At 33.8% G+C, this 15,494-nt stretch overlaps 2 protein-coding genes and 1 non-coding gene across 3 annotated transcripts; 2 read left to right on the top strand and 1 right to left on the bottom strand.

The window, feature by feature from the left end:
• The first annotated feature begins 225 nt into the window (after nt 1-225).
• LOC124942554 (pentatricopeptide repeat-containing protein At3g53170) lies at nt 226-4,626 on the top strand. The gene is made up of 4 exons (XM_047483080.1): nt 226-365; nt 2,508-2,812; nt 3,031-4,126; nt 4,394-4,626. Exons 2-4 carry the CDS (start codon nt 2,510-2,512, stop codon nt 4,414-4,416), a joined length of 1,422 nt encoding a protein of 473 aa, XP_047339036.1. The 5' UTR covers nt 226-365; nt 2,508-2,509; the 3' UTR covers nt 4,417-4,626.
• Nucleotides 4,627-5,621: 995 nt separating this feature from the next.
• TRNAP-UGG lies at nt 5,622-5,693 on the top strand. Its single transcript has one exon. It is a non-coding gene; the product is annotated as a tRNA-Pro (tRNA).
• A 703-nt stretch (nt 5,694-6,396) lies between these two features.
• LOC124942584 (putative pentatricopeptide repeat-containing protein At5g13230, mitochondrial) lies at nt 6,397-9,370 on the bottom strand. Its single transcript, XM_047483115.1, has 2 exons — nt 9,204-9,370; nt 6,397-9,114 (listed from the first exon to the last, which is right to left on the bottom strand). Exon 2 carries the CDS (start codon nt 9,002-9,004, stop codon nt 6,407-6,409), a length of 2,598 nt encoding a protein of 865 aa, XP_047339071.1. The 5' UTR covers nt 9,005-9,114; nt 9,204-9,370; the 3' UTR covers nt 6,397-6,406.
• Between the last annotated feature and the right edge of the window lie 6,124 nt (nt 9,371-15,494).

Below are 15,494 nucleotides of genomic sequence, written 5' to 3'. Positions count from 1 at the left end.
TAAAATAATATATAATTAGTTAGAGGGAGACAATAACACATTAAAGAATATTTTTTAAATTTTTTTATTGAAAATAAATAAAATATATATATATATATATATATATATATATTTAAAACAAACAAAATTGAATAGGTGAGGACAAAAAATACTTGTTGAGCAATAGTCAGCCGGGTTATTTTCTGCAGGAAAAATGCAAACGACGTCGTTTCTTTGTTTGTTCAATGTTCATCTTCAAATTTTGAGTTTCTGACTGCAGATTACAATGAATTTCCATTGCGATGAATGATTCTTCTTTATGTATTGCAAAGTGACGCTTCGAGGAGGAAGTAATTGAATTAACTTATTTGGGTTTCTTCAATAAGGTAGGGTTTCCGACGCTAATTCGTATTTATTCCCTCACTGTCATGTTCTTAAGTATTTTTATCGTCCACAACATCCTGGTTGTTTGCTGCATGAGAGATTATAAATTATTTTCATATGGATGATACTCACAGTGAACTGTAGCTTAAACAGAAACAAGTTAGTCAAAACTGTTGCTTTCCAATTGTTTCTGTGTATTTTAATGCATTCTAATTAGCAGGGGAGAAACAGAAGGAAGGGCGGAATTGATTCTAATTCTTTGTTAGGCTTTAGAACTGTTTAGTTACTTATGAACTAGAAACTGAAATTGCTAATAATGTACTGTCAGGGTTTTTTATTTGATTTGTTAAACTTATTTGATTCAGTATTTATTTGATAATCTGAATTTTGTTGTTTGTTATATGTAGAGACTAGAGATAGATGTCTGTAAATTTGGTGGTGAATGAAAAGTTATATCAACATGCTGAAAATGTGCATGAGATGGACTGAAATGTGCTAAAAAAAGTTTTTGTAAATAACTAGCATATGTCATTTAACTATTTGATAACCGATGGTTGGAGTTTTTGGAAAACCGACCCCAACGGATAAGATGACTTTTTCGGTGGAATAAACGACTCAACCAACCTGTTTATGCACATAATTGTTGGAGCTCTCAATCTTTGAGAATTTTGTTATTTATATAGATAAAGTATATACCTTTGTGAATCCGACATGCTTCACAGTTTAAGATTTTATTTATGCATCACATCCTCCCACACTCATTATGAAGCAATTTTGTTAGAGAATCATAACTGATACGTGAGATAGGGTTAGGTTATGAGGCAATTGGGCTGATTGAGTAAGTTGGGCATTAGGCCATCTTTTATGATATTAGCTTTTGTTAGAGTAGTATAAATTGTGATAATCTTTCATTTGTAGTTAATCAAAATATTAGTAAAATTTGGATTCTCTATCACCTAATGTGTCAGGATCACTTGATGTTATATTAGAATGACTTAATATTGTAATAGGTCAATAGATTGTATCAAATTTGTTGATTTAATGAAATGCAAGTTGATTTTCAAACTATTGATGCTCCATTTCTTGTTGTTAAATTGTTGATTTAATGAAATGCAAGTTGATTTTCAAACTATTGATGCTCCATTTTTGTTGTTAAATTGTTGATTTAATGAAATGCAATTTGATTTTGAAACTATTGATGCTTCATTTCTTATTATTAGGTTTAATGCACTCTAGGTTTATGTTAAAATGATTTAGAATGGACTTCATCTAGAGAATGTAGCTGAAATCCAATCAAAACCTTTTCATATTCATAGTTTCAAATTCAAAACAGTCTTGTATTTGATTGAGATTGTTTGATCAAGATCTTGTGTCTTTCATAGATACTTGGCCTAGAAGTTGGTTTTGGATTTCATTATTTAATCTTATGATCTAGATGTGTTTAAAGTTGAAATGATTAAAGGTATCTTGTTTCAGATTCATAACTTGTTCAAGTGACATGACATTCTGCCAAAGTAAAGTTGAGTAGGTTATCTATTACTGTCTGAAATCAATTGCATGATATCTAGATGAATTTAGATTTTATTTGCTGAAAACAAAATGTCTGTTAGATTTCCGAAATCTGAAATTTCAAAATCTATCAAGTCTGCTTTTTTAGGAATAACATCGAAACGAGCTGAAAAGTGCAACCTCAGGTGGAAAGATGAATTTTCGGAAAACCTGTTAGGAAGAACTCTTGTTTTTTAAGTTTTGGCATTTGGATTGAAGGATGACCTATTGCCCAACTTTCCAACCGAGACTCAACTCACTCAATCAACGCAATTGCCTCCTAACCTAACATTATTTCACTTGTTCTTGATTTATTTATGCTTCGCATATACTGAACCTAATGCAGTCTTTTTTTTTGGGAAAAAAAACTAATGCAGTCTTAATTTTGTCATGATTTGGTAAACCACAACCATAACTAGAAATGGATTAGTTTTACAATTAGGTTTTGTTATTAAAGTTGCTAACCATTTAATCCAATCCTTTGACAAGCTCCCTTCAAATTATATGTTACAAAATTATTCTCCTTTTCTTTCTTTTGACTAATTTAGTTAATTTCTCCTTTTCTTTGTTGCTCACTTTCATGTGGTTTACTAAAGAAATGAAGATCTTCTTGCTGACATCCACCAGTTGTTCAACAAAAGTTGTGGATGATCCAGTTGCAGTCTCAAGGAGACCGCGCTTATCGCAAATCATGTCTGCCAAGAAGAACTCCGAGTCTATTTCTCAAGGTCTTCAGAGAGAACCCCAAAAGGACCTTTCTCGGATTCTTCGAACAGAGGCTGCCATTAAAGCCATTGAGTGTAAAGCTAACTCGACCAAGTACAGTCAGCTATGGCCTAAGGCGGTTTTGGACTCGCTGGATGTGGCAATTCGAGAAAAACAGTGGGAATCGGCTCTCAAGGTCAGTACACTTTCTGTTCACTTCATGGAAACAAAAATAACTGAACCTATTTGGATACTGGTATTTTGTCACCCTCACAATAACATTAGAAAATCGCTAGAGTAAAAAGTGAGAGTAATAGTTATATGAAACTTCATTTAGTATTTATTTAGCATACAAGAAATTCCAAGATTAAACTCTTGAATTAACAAATAGCCATATGGATATCCTACTTATAGATTTTCAGTCTGCTTCGCAAGCAACTTTGGTATGAGCCAAGATGCCAAACTTACACCAAACTGTTAATAATGCTTGGCAAATGCAACCAGCCAAAGCAAGTCGGTCTTCTGTTTGAGATCATGCGATCGGATGGAATCCAGCCCACGATTGATGTATACACCGCGCTTATTGGTGCCTATGGCCTGAACGGTTTTCTCGATGAAGCATTCTTCATTCTAGATGAGATGAAATCTGCCGCCAACTGTAAACCGGATGTCTATATGTTCTCCACTCTTATCAACTGCTGCATCAAAAGCTGTCGCTTTGACCTCATTAAAGGCGTTCTTACCGAAATGTCATATCTTGGGATCGATTGTAACGACGTTACCTACAATACCATAATCGATGGATACGGAAAGACAAAACAATTTAATCAGATGGAAAGCGTTTTAACGGATATGATTGAAAGTGGGACATGTCTTCCGGATGTCTTCACATTTAATTCGATTATCGGCGCTTATGGTAAATATGGGGATATAGAGAGAATGGAGAAATGGTTTGACGAGTTCCAGCTTATGGGAGTAAAACCAGATATTAGAACCTTCAACATCTTAATTAGATCGTACGGGAAATCGAGAATGTACGAAAAGATGGAATCTGTAATGGAATTCATGCAAAAAAGATTCTATTCTCCGACAATTGTAACTTTTAATATTTTCATTGAGATGTTTGGGAAAGCAGGTGATATTCAGAAAATGGAAGAATATTTTTTGAGAATGAAAGATGGAGGAATGAAACCGAATACTGTCACGTATTGTTCGGTTGTGAGCGCTTATAGTAAATGCGGGCTTGTAACTAAGGTTGATTCGGTTATGAGGCAAGTGGAGAATTCGGATGTGGTTTTGGACACAGCTTTCTTCAACTGTGTTATCTATGCTTATGGTATGGCGGGTGATGTTAGAAAGATTGGCGAATTGTATATGTCAATGAAGGAAAGAAAATTGAAACCTGATAGTATCACTTTTACTACTATGATTCAATTTTATAATACTCTAGACATGCCTGAATTTGCTCAACAATTACACAAAGAGATGATTGCTGCAAAAAACATTTCAGGTATACCCTTTCTCCTTTTTCTTTTTGCTAAAGGTTTTAATTTCATGTAAGTTTTTGTTATGAATAGTTCAAATATTTTAGAGGAATGACTAATTTTTTTGCCAAAGAAAAAACAAGCTCTTAGATTAAATACAAATAACCCTTAAGAATAAGCTCTTAAATGTGTGTCTCGAATATGGTTTTTTAGTTTTCATGACCTTGCGAACATGAGTATTTGCTCTTTGAAAATGTTAACACAGTTTTCTTTAATGACATGTTATTATGTAGGTATGAAGCTGATGAAGACATAAGTTGAGTTTTTTTTCTTCCAATTTTCATATATGAAATAGTTCTTTCTGCCTCGGATTTGAGCTTTGATGGCAATGTATGCAATTGCAAATCCGCCCGAATTCAACTATTATTTTGTATATATAAAACCCTTTTAAACAAGATTTTATTTTTCATTCAAGCTTGAAGTCACATAGGAACACTTTTGTCATGTGATGTGCTTGTTTTAGTGACTTGGCATTCTGCCAAAGTGCAATTAGAGACTAGGTTGATGAGTTAGGATTTGAATTATGAAAGTGTTACGACTTAAATCTGTAACTAGTGTTACCGGTTCTTGATCTCAAAGATCAAAAGAGAATTTATGTTCAAAGTGCAGCGAGATAATTATGAGTAATAGTCTAAAACAAAAAGCGAAATTAGAAAATACAATTGAGATAAACAAACTTTCACAAAACTTTTCATTGATATTTGTTCGGGGAATGAGTTTCAAAAAAAGAAAAACAGAAACTCCACGACAATATCTAGCCTATGGCTAACTGCACAATTGAACATTATAGGGTGAGATTCTATTAAGAGATTGTAAAGGAAAGTATTTATATTTTGAGCATGAAATGGCATTGAACTTAACCAAAACAGTGATCTCCCCTGTTCTTGGGAACCTGCTGTCCACTTTTGAAATAATCCAAAACTATCTTAATCAATACATTTTATGTTGAAAATCTACCAAATGATAAGACATAGGGTCATTTCCTAAAGCTAATTATGAGAAAAAATGATTTTGTAAGTTGAGGTTAGAAACTGATATTGTAACTTTCTGAAATTTATAAGATGTCTTGTTTTCCTCTATTTGGAATTTATTTATAAAATGATTGAAGTAATTATTAAAAAAATATATAATAAATATTAACCAAAGTAAATTTTTTCATACAAAAAACTTAATTATATTTTCAATTAACCTTACATCAATTAACGCTATAAATGATACACTTTCATCAAATAACACTATAAATGATACACTTTCATCATATTTTAAAATTTTTATATGAATACATTTTCTTATCAAGCACATTATAAATTATTTACTTTGTTACGGCCATTTCAATCCAAAAATTATCTTATACCATATGTTACAGTTTCATAAAAAAAATTGAAAATCTTAGGAAATAACATTTATATTAACTTTAATATCATAAATATTAATTTACGAAATTGTTATAAAAAAACAATTGGGCGTTTGGTCTAGTGGTATGATTCTTGCTTTGGGTGCAAGAGGTCCCGAGTTCGATTCTCGGAACGCCCCCACTTACTTCTATGTTATTTTTCTTATTTGATTGTGAAAAAAATAATTTTTTTTACATCAAACAAGTTATAATTTAAAAGAATTGAATTAGTGTATTTCATTTTCATTTTCACAGTTTTGGTGTAAGTTATGTATCTAAACTATTTATTTTTCTTTTAAAAAGATTAAAAGAAAATTGTTTAATTAAATTTTAATAATAAAACAACCTCCATGTTTATTGTTCCCTTATTTGTGTGTTTTGCTAGCTGATATATGATTCCATTGTTATGTATTGGCCTGCTTAAAATTAAATATGTTATTTAGAAATGAGATCCTCCTATGTTTCTTAAGATTTTAGTCTCATTAATTTTATCTATATTTTTTCAGTATAGTCATTCATTTTTTTAATCTCACCAAAATGTTAAAATAAATATTAGTTAAATTAATTCATTTTAAAAATACTCTTTTACATAGTCAAAATTTAAAAATATAAAGTTGTAAGTTTCTGAATTACCCACGCAAATATTTATAATAAAGAATTCATGCCTGCACCACATATCTCAACTACAATTACCTTTTATTAAAATATTAAAATAATTCAATAAATATTATGTTTTAATTGAAGGAGAAAATGAAATTAGTAAGTTAAGTCAAAACTATATTAACTATTTCATTTTTTTTAAGATGAAAAAAAAAGTTTAATTAAACAACTTTAATGACAGAAGAATTTGAATTTACCAATAATCATTGCACGAGCAAATTCCATCGCGAAAGTGATGAAACCGATTTACATCCCTAACAACGATTTCTCGGTCCACAACCTTCGAAACAAACTTCATAACAGCATGACAATCCAAACATATTCTTAGATTCTTTATAATCCGAACTAGACTTCCAGATGGGGTCCGAACCAATGCAAACGCCAAAGCCAATCTCTCGCTATGCATCCACAATAGATTAGATTTCTCATTATCATCAACATCTAACAAAACAACATCACAATTGGGAACAAAACCTGCCCTGCTTACTTTCATTTTCAACCATACCAACATTCCATGAATCAACCTAGTATCATAATCTGAATTGTTGTTGTTATTGTTCTTCCCCCCGACTGAAAAGTAATGAACAATGCCTTGATACTCTATCCAACTCAAACCCGGTTCTTTCTTCACCCCTTTCCTTTTCATACTCTCCCTAACGAAACGCACTTCATCCCATTTCTTCGCGATAGCATACATATTCGAAACCAAAACATACGATCCATCGTCTTCAGGATCCATTATTCTAAGCAAACTTTCCACACATTCTAAGCCAACCTCAATCTCTTTATGAACAACACAAGAACTAAGCAAAGCTCGCCAAACCGACACGTTAGGCTCGAAAGGAATTTCTCGAATCAACTTAACCGCCTTATCGAAAAGTCGACATCTTCCAAATAGACCTACCATACAAGTATAGTGTTCTCCGCTAGGCTCGATGTTATAGTCTTTAACCATGGAAGTAAAGTATTCTTCGCCTTTCTCTAATAACCCTGTGTTTGTACAAGCAGAAAGGACTCCGATAAACGTCGTCTTGTTCGGTTTACAACCGATTTTCTTCATTCTTTCGAAGGTTTTTAACGCTTCGTCCCCTCGACCGTGCATGGAATAAACTGAGATCATTGTGTTCCATGAAACTATATCCTGTTCGTTCATTTCGTCAAAAACCAATTGCGCGTTAACGATACTACCACATTTTCCATACATGTCGATTAAAGAATTAGCAACTATCGAGTCAAGGTTATATAAAGTTTTTACGGTTAAGGAATGTAACTGAGAACCAGTCTCCATTGATGCTAATCCGGCACAAGCACGAACAACAGTCGAGTAGGTCACCTCGGTAGGGTGAATTCGGTTTCTAAGCATATTCAAAAACAAGCTCAAAACCATTTCCCCATCTCCCAAACTAACATAACCCACAATTATCGTGTTCCACGACACTTCATTTGTGTTGGTGCATTCCCGAAATAGTTTCATCGATATTTCTATCCGACCACATTTAGCATATACGTCCATAAGAGCGTTTGAAACAAACACAACAGAATCTAAACCGACTTTCATAACAAAGGTATGAATCTGGCTTCCTAATTCAAGATTTTTTGTATTCGCACAAGCTTGCAACAAGCTAGTGAAAGTAAATTGATTAGGAAGAACAAAGTGAGTACCTTGCATTCTACGGAAAACCTCAATGGCTTCGTTGCTTCGGTTATTCTGCGAGTACCTTGCAATCATGAAACTCCAAGACACTACATCTTTTTCGGGAATTTCGTTGAATACTTTCTCAACATCATCCATGTCTTCTCCACATCTTGAATACAATTCGAGAAGAGCTGGTCCGACATAAGGATCCACCTCATAGTTCATTTTCAATGTACATGCATGAACACCTTGAGCAATGTCATGGGCTTCAAGACCAAGACAAGCTTTAATCACACTTGCAAATGTGTAGTTGTTAGGCTTCAATCCTGTACATCTCATTTGAGAAAAAAACTGCAATGCTTGTTCAAAATAACCATTCTCTGAATAACATCCTATCATGCCTGTCCAAGAAACCATGTCCTTGTCAATAATTGAATCAAATACATCCTCAGCAACATTAACAAAGCCAGAAACAGAATAGGAATCAATAAGAGCAGTGGCAACAAAGGTATTGGAAACATGCCCAAGCTTATATATACAAGCATGGAACCTCCATGACATCTCTGCTGATTCCATACTAACAAGCAGTTTGAGAATAGTTGTGAAAACAAATGGATTAAGCTCGTGGCCTTCTCTATGTAGTCTCAGAAACAAATCTAAAGCCTCAACAAACCGTAAAGACTGCACATATCCCTGAATCATTGTCACGAAAGAGATGGTATTTCTCTCGGGCATTTCATCGAACAGCGTGATTGCATGGGACAATAGGTCTAACTTAACATACATATTCAGGAGAACATTCCAGGCAAACAAATCCAAACAGTTCCCTTTCTTCAAAATGTCGCAATGAAGACTCATTCCTGTGTTGGGTACTCCATTCACAACACACTGTTGCAGACGGCGTGCAGTTGAGTGAGAGTCGAAATTTGTAGTCACCTCCTCAAAGATGTTCAACGTTTCTTTGTTCATCTGGGTTGAGAAGAAACATGCTTTTTTAAGGAAAACAGACAATTCCCTAGTAAAAGAGGACGTTTTTGAGTAAAGTGTCCCGTCGATCTCCATAGTAGACAACCAAGGAGAAAAACTCGTGGCTGCCGTTCGAAAGTTGTTCGTGATAAGTGTACGACATTTGGCGAACGTGTAGTTGTTGCTCATATCGGATCAGTCTAATGTTCAGCTAAAGAAGGACCAACGGATTATTCGAGTTTCCTCAGTCGTCTATCATTTGATATCAGAGTGGGTATTGATCCCCAAACTGAAACAAGCTGTTGTCACAACAATGATTAAGAAAAACGATTCTTGACAACCAGTAAACTGAGATTAGGCAAATGCAATAAAAAACTAAGCGACATACCTGCTGGAGGAGTGGAGAATCGATGAAATTGTTCGTGTTGTTCGACGTTCTTCGTTCTTCAACGGAAGGAGATGAAGAGCGAGCAGGAGAAGAGCTTTGTTCATCGATCTTCATCGGAGAGTAGAAGCGGCTGTTCTTCATCTTCAGCGGTTGGAGAATTGAGCCCTTTGTTTGCATTTTGTTTAGCCCATTACAAAATAAAATATATATATATATCAAAATCAAATCTTAGCGGTTTTAATATATCTAGTTGTTTGTGGTTTCTTATGTAATTTTCCTTTTTTATAGTGAATCATAAAGGTGAGAAAGAAGGGTGCATGCTTGTGTGATTGTGAGATTTATCACACACCAAAATAAATTTTGCACCATGTTTTTCAAATAAAAAGATGAATAGAAAATTGGGTGCTTATTAAGTTTATGACATGTACGGGCATAAGGGTTACACAACTTGTCTCTATTAATTTTTTCTCGACTCAGACTTAACACAGATCGAGGTTCTAACTAAAGGGTGGTCGACACACCGATTAAATGGTTGAAAACATGGCCTAAAGGAATCAAAGAGAGTTGTGGCCCTCATGAGATAAAGCTACCCCGCCTGACCATGTATGCCGAGAATAAAGATCATACGGCTCACATTAACATGTATATGATGAATATCATGTTGTTACAACTCGAGGAACACATTGTATTGTAGTTATTCCTCTGACATCTCAAAGAAGTGCCAATTAAATGATATCTGTGTCAAAACATTGTCGAGTACCAAACTATTGAAAACTAACCAAGTCTTCATTAGTCATATGTTGAAAATCAGTCCCGATTGGGACATACTTATATGATATGTACAGCCATAATCGAGTATCCATTCATCTTGCGATCTCGTGTTGCAAACAGAAGCCATGAGAAGTTCACTGTCTTCAGCTTCGATAATACTAGATTCACTGAAATTTGAAGTCTGCTTTTTAGTCAAATTAATACCCTTTTCTTACCTTTATTTTGTAGCTTACAACACTCAAATTTTATGTGGCCTCATTTCTTGCAGTAATTGCAAGTCTTTCAATGTTTTATGGACTTCAATCTATCTCTATCATTACTTTTTGAACATTTTTTTGAGTTCTTCCTCCAGCAGTAAGGCCATCTACCGGACCTTCGGAATGACTAACAATGTTGAGTCAAATTAGTTTGACTAATGTTATTTTGATGATGTATGAGTAAAACTTAAATAAGAATGAAGCTAAGTCGTCTAAATTCTTTTTATGCAGGAGCATCAGACTATTCTGCTTTAGACGTGGTCTAAGAAGGCTAATTAGACGTGTTGCTATGTTAGACGTGCAGTCTAATAGATACGTAGTTAGGCGTGCAGTCTAACTCCATTAGATGTGTTAGTCTAATGAGATGCGAAGTTAGACATTGCCGTCTAACTCCTTCAGACAAGTCTGAAGTAATACGTAGTTAGACGTGCAATCTAACAGATGCGTAGTTAAACGTACAGTCTAACAGATGCGTAATTAGACGTGCAGTCTAACAGATGCGTAGTTAGACGTGCAATCTAACAGATGCGTAATTAGATGTGCAGTCTAACAAATACGAAGTTAGATGTGCAGTCTAACTCCATTAGACGTGTTAGTCTAATAAGATGCGAAATTAGACGTGCAATCTAACTCCATTAGACGTGTTAGTCTAATGGGATGTGAAGTTAGACGTTGACGTCTAACTCCTTCAGACAAGTCTAAAGTGAAACGTAGTTAGACGTTGCAGTCTAACTCCATTAGACTTGGTGGTCTAATAGAACTCGCTATTAGACGTTGACGTCTAACTCCCTTAGATTTGGCAGTCTAATGGAGCACGTCTAATGCCTCGCTTCAACAGTTGTTTGAAGTTATCATATGTCTACCCACGATCAACTAACTGTACGCTACTTCTGCTCCACTCATCTGTGCAATCCAGTACGCCAGTTATTTGTATCAAATGACTGAATGCCACGTAAGTAAATATTCTTTCCACTACTTATTCTGTGCAGGACAATTACAGAAGAATATTTGGCACACGTACCAGTATGGTACGACCACGATCCATGTGCATAGTGCCTGCGGTACTCGTGTACTATGGGCGGCTTTCCAATGGATGCTTGCCACGTGTCCATGCAGAAGATTCGACCGTTGGTGCCCTTCTACTACATATATAGATGCCAAAGGACAATGGACAAACAACTTTTACCGGTTACCGAATTGAATATTCTGAATTCACTCTTGCACTTACTGATTTCATCATCTTCCAAGTTCAAGAGAGATAGAATAAAAACATTGTCTAGTTGAGAGATATTCTTGATCATATTGTAAGTTGAATCGAGTTTGTTCTATTCAACAGAGTGTTAGCTAGTCAGTAAACTGTATTTGATTCAAAGAAGTTTAGTGAAATCCTTCCGGTTGTTGGAAGAATGTGTGACGTAGGAGAGTTTGCTCCGAACATCCATAAACAACTTGCTGTATTCTTTACATTCTGGCTTTCATTCTCATTAGTTCAAAGCTTCAAATCTAAGAAAATAGTTCCGTACTTGAATCGTTTCAAGAGTTTGCAAGGGTTTGTGAAGAATAGAAAGTGACATTAATCCCTAACAGGATTTCTATCAATTCGTTTATCAGAAGTTGCTAACAATAGTCAGACCCCCGTCTCTATTGGTTGCACTGATCCTATCAAACAATATATTTTATTTTCTCCTTAGAGAATAATGCATTATAAAAATCATTAGTCGTGATAATATCACGACTAAATAACATATTATCAAGAAACGTAATATATGATGGGGGCAACGAACACAACAAAACTTAAGCTAGATCTTCATCGTCATACTTGACTTCTAAGGCTTCCAAATCAGCATAGTTTCTTTAAATGCCGATAAATGTTCTTGTAGAGGCGTACCTTCTAACATACGATGAAAATATAATCGCTACTCCAGATGCAACTTATTAGTAAGAATTTTTTTCATACATAGTTGTTCTAGCTTCAAACATAACCCAACAACACCCGTCTCTTTCAGAACATCGTGTAGAATATTGTTTGATATATGTAGATGTATATGAGACATAACTTTGCGATCCTTCCTCATTTTCTCTTATACTGTCCATGAACTGTGTATTTTATCAAACCCTAATAGAGTTTCGTCCAAATTCATCTGAGTGAGCAAACCTCGCATCTTTATTTGGCATAAAGAAATCTGGTGTTGTGATCCAATAACAGAATATTGTTTGACATCTCCAAAAATAAATATAGTCTCAGAATAAAAAAAGCTAAAGACTTTGATACCAATTATTGAAAAACATGATATGAATATGACACTAATCAAGATATAGAAGAGACAAATTATTAATCAAGAAAACACGTAAATAACACAAGATTTACGTGAAAATCCAAGACGAAAAAAGCACATGCAGAGTTGGAAACAATTCACTATGTTTAAAATAGAAGAATGAAACTTAGAAAGAGAGTGAAGAATAATGACAAATATTTTGTGTGTGAATAAAACTCTAACTAAGACCATATATTTATAGGTTACAAAACTGGGTCTAGTGGGCCCAATATCAAATAGTAGGATTTTATTTTATTACATCGCGAGCCTAGACCTAAATCCCGATCAAAACCCATATAGGTCACAAAATCTAACAAACTCTTATTAGTTTTGTTAGTTAGAATTGTGCACACTTGTATTAATTGATTCATAATTGTTCTATGTGATTGGAGAATATTGGTAGATTACGTGAGAGTTAATTTTGAATTTGTGTATAAGGATTAGCATTTTTCGATTATGATTTCTTATTTTCCGGTGAAACTTCAACCAATTTATTACTACATTTGAGGTCACATGGACGATGTGGTTTAACGCTTCATTGAATGGTGACAATATGTATGCATATGGTTTTGGTTTTAGAAGTTATACATTTTAAGACAGAATATGAAAAATTATATCTCCTGTTATATTTTAAGTAATAAGTATAAGGCAATATAACTACCTATAAGACTGCAATATTCATTTACAGAATATGAAAATTTTGAGATAGACAGTCTCTTGTTGATTTCTTTCTTTTTAATATTCTAAAAAATAAGATTGTGTTGGTTAAGATATTAAAATCACCACTTGTTGCTCAACTTAGACTCTTGTAAAGATTGTTAAACACAAGAAAAAAAATGTATCGATTCTATCGGATATACGTCGGTCACAGAAAAATATACGATGAAAAAATACTCATAGTGGTTGAGATATTAAAATTACCACTTATTGTTTGCCTAAACTTTTATCCGATTGTACTAAATGAAATAACATAATTGTATTGATTCTATCAGATATACATCAAGTATGTCTAGAATGAAAATGAAAAAAAAAACACTTTGAGGTCTAGAGTTTAAAGCACATAACTTTAAAAAGAGAAGCAAAATTTAACCTCATGGTACGTGGTTGAAATATTAAGCTTTTTCGTGAACTTCAAAATATTGATGTTCGAGCACATAAAAAACCCTCAAGATAATTAAACTCTATTGTTTGAATTCATAATTGATCAACTATATCTCGAAGAAATGCACTTACAATTGGTGGGGGAGAGTACATTAGGCCTTTTGATGAGTATTGTCGACATCAATGTATTCATCACCAAAAATCGCCTAAAAAAATACCACAGTTAATTAAATGGGTTGGTTGAAAGAATAAATGTGATACTGGTAGAAAGGGTGATATGTGTTCTTTCACAAACAAAGTTGCCAAAATACTTTTTGGGTGAAGTATTGAGTACAGTGGTACATGTGTTAAATATCACATCATATGTCTCTTTAAACTTTAATGTCTCGAACCATGTTTGGAGTGGTAAAAATGTCTATTATGATCATCTTAGAGTATTTGGGTGTATGGCTTATATGCATGTTCCTAAAGATGAGAGGTTAAAGTTGGAAGACAAGATCAATAAGTGTGTGTTTGTCGGTTATGGACTTGATTAATTTAGATATCGATTTTTTGATCCGATTAATAAGAAGCTTATTCGTAGTCGTGATGATGTATTTATGGAGGATTATACTATTAAAGATATCGACAATGTAGACGAGGTTGTTCTCACTCAAGTAAACGAGAAGATAGTTGAAATGAATTCAATTATAGTTGCTCCTAACTCAATCAGCATTAACAACGATCAAACTGAAAATCAAGGTATATATTTAGATGTTGGTAATCCTTTAAAAACTAATGATTTTATTGATGTTGGCTTTAGTAGTGAAGCTAATGATAGAAATGACAATCAGTAAGGGAATGAAAATGTTGATAAGTCAATTTCTTTTAATGAACCAAGACGGTCTACTCGAGAGATACATCCTTCAATTAGATACCCAACAAATGAGTATATATTTTTCACTAATGGTGAAGAACTTAAGAGTTTTCAAGAAGCATTAGAAAGTGAGAATAAAAAGGAATTGATGAATGCCAGGGAAGATGAGATGCAAGTGAATAACACTTTTGAGGTAACAAGGCTGCATAAGAGCAGTAAGGCTTTGAAAAATCGATGGTTTTATCGGTTGAAGCAAGATGAGAATAATTAACCTATATATAAGGCTCGGTTTGTTGTAAAGGCTTATTGCAAAGAAAATATGATAATTGATCATATATGATGACAAATATGTTGTCATGAAATATGTTCGAGTTCAATCGCTCAGTTGTTAGTCGGGGAAGTTTGTTGGGCTTGTTCTCCTAGTTGGAGAGACTCAATTTGTTGTGGACTTTATTTAGGCCAAGAGTATATAATGTGAAGAGACATTATTTTTTATTTAGGCTTTTCAGTGGATTTTACATAATAATAATAAGAGAGAAAGAGAGAAAAAAAGAAGATTTAGGGGGTTTGAGGTGCAATTGGAGAAGATTTTTGTTTGTCAGAGTTTGCACATTTTGATCAACTTCAAACGTTGACAACTTGTTGGTTATTTCAAGGGCTACGTTATGAACGGTGAAAATTTGTTTTGTGTTAGGATTTATATCTCCCAAATCCGACCTGCTTGAAACGATCTGTAAAAACGCAAGAAAGAAGAACACAAGAAGACACATATTTATAGTGGTTCACTCAAATTAAGCTACGTCCACTTCAGCCGCCAACAGATTTCACTATGAAGAAGAAGAATGAATATAAAGTTTTTGCCTCAGACTTTATCTCTCTAGAATTATGTCTAGTATATGTAAACTCTTAATAATCACATATTTATAAGGTAAAAACATTCAGGTAATAATACCTAAATAACTCTTGGTCAGACCCAAGCCCAAAATCAAAT

Source organism: Impatiens glandulifera, chromosome 6 (genome assembly GCF_907164915.1).
Source record: "Impatiens glandulifera chromosome 6, dImpGla2.1, whole genome shotgun sequence".
Lineage (NCBI taxonomy): Eukaryota > Viridiplantae > Streptophyta > Magnoliopsida > Ericales > Balsaminaceae > Impatiens > Impatiens glandulifera.
Note: the sequence above shows the minus strand (reverse complement) of the source record. Positions and strands in the feature narration are given on the sequence as shown.

Coding starts and splice junctions, on each gene's coding strand:
- LOC124942584 (XM_047483115.1), bottom strand. CDS start 9,004: ATGAGCAACAACTACACGTTCGCCAAATGTCGTACACTTATCACGAAC.
- LOC124942554 (XM_047483080.1), top strand. CDS start 2,510: ATGAAGATCTTCTTGCTGACATCCACCAGTTGTTCAACAAAAGTTGTG. Junction 2,813..3,030: donor AGTGGGAATCGGCTCTCAAG/GTCAGTACACTT, acceptor TCCTACTTATAG/ATTTTCAGTCTGCTTCGCAA. Junction 4,127..4,393: donor TGCTGCAAAAAACATTTCAG/GTATACCCTTTC, acceptor GTTATTATGTAG/GTATGAAGCTGATGAAGACA.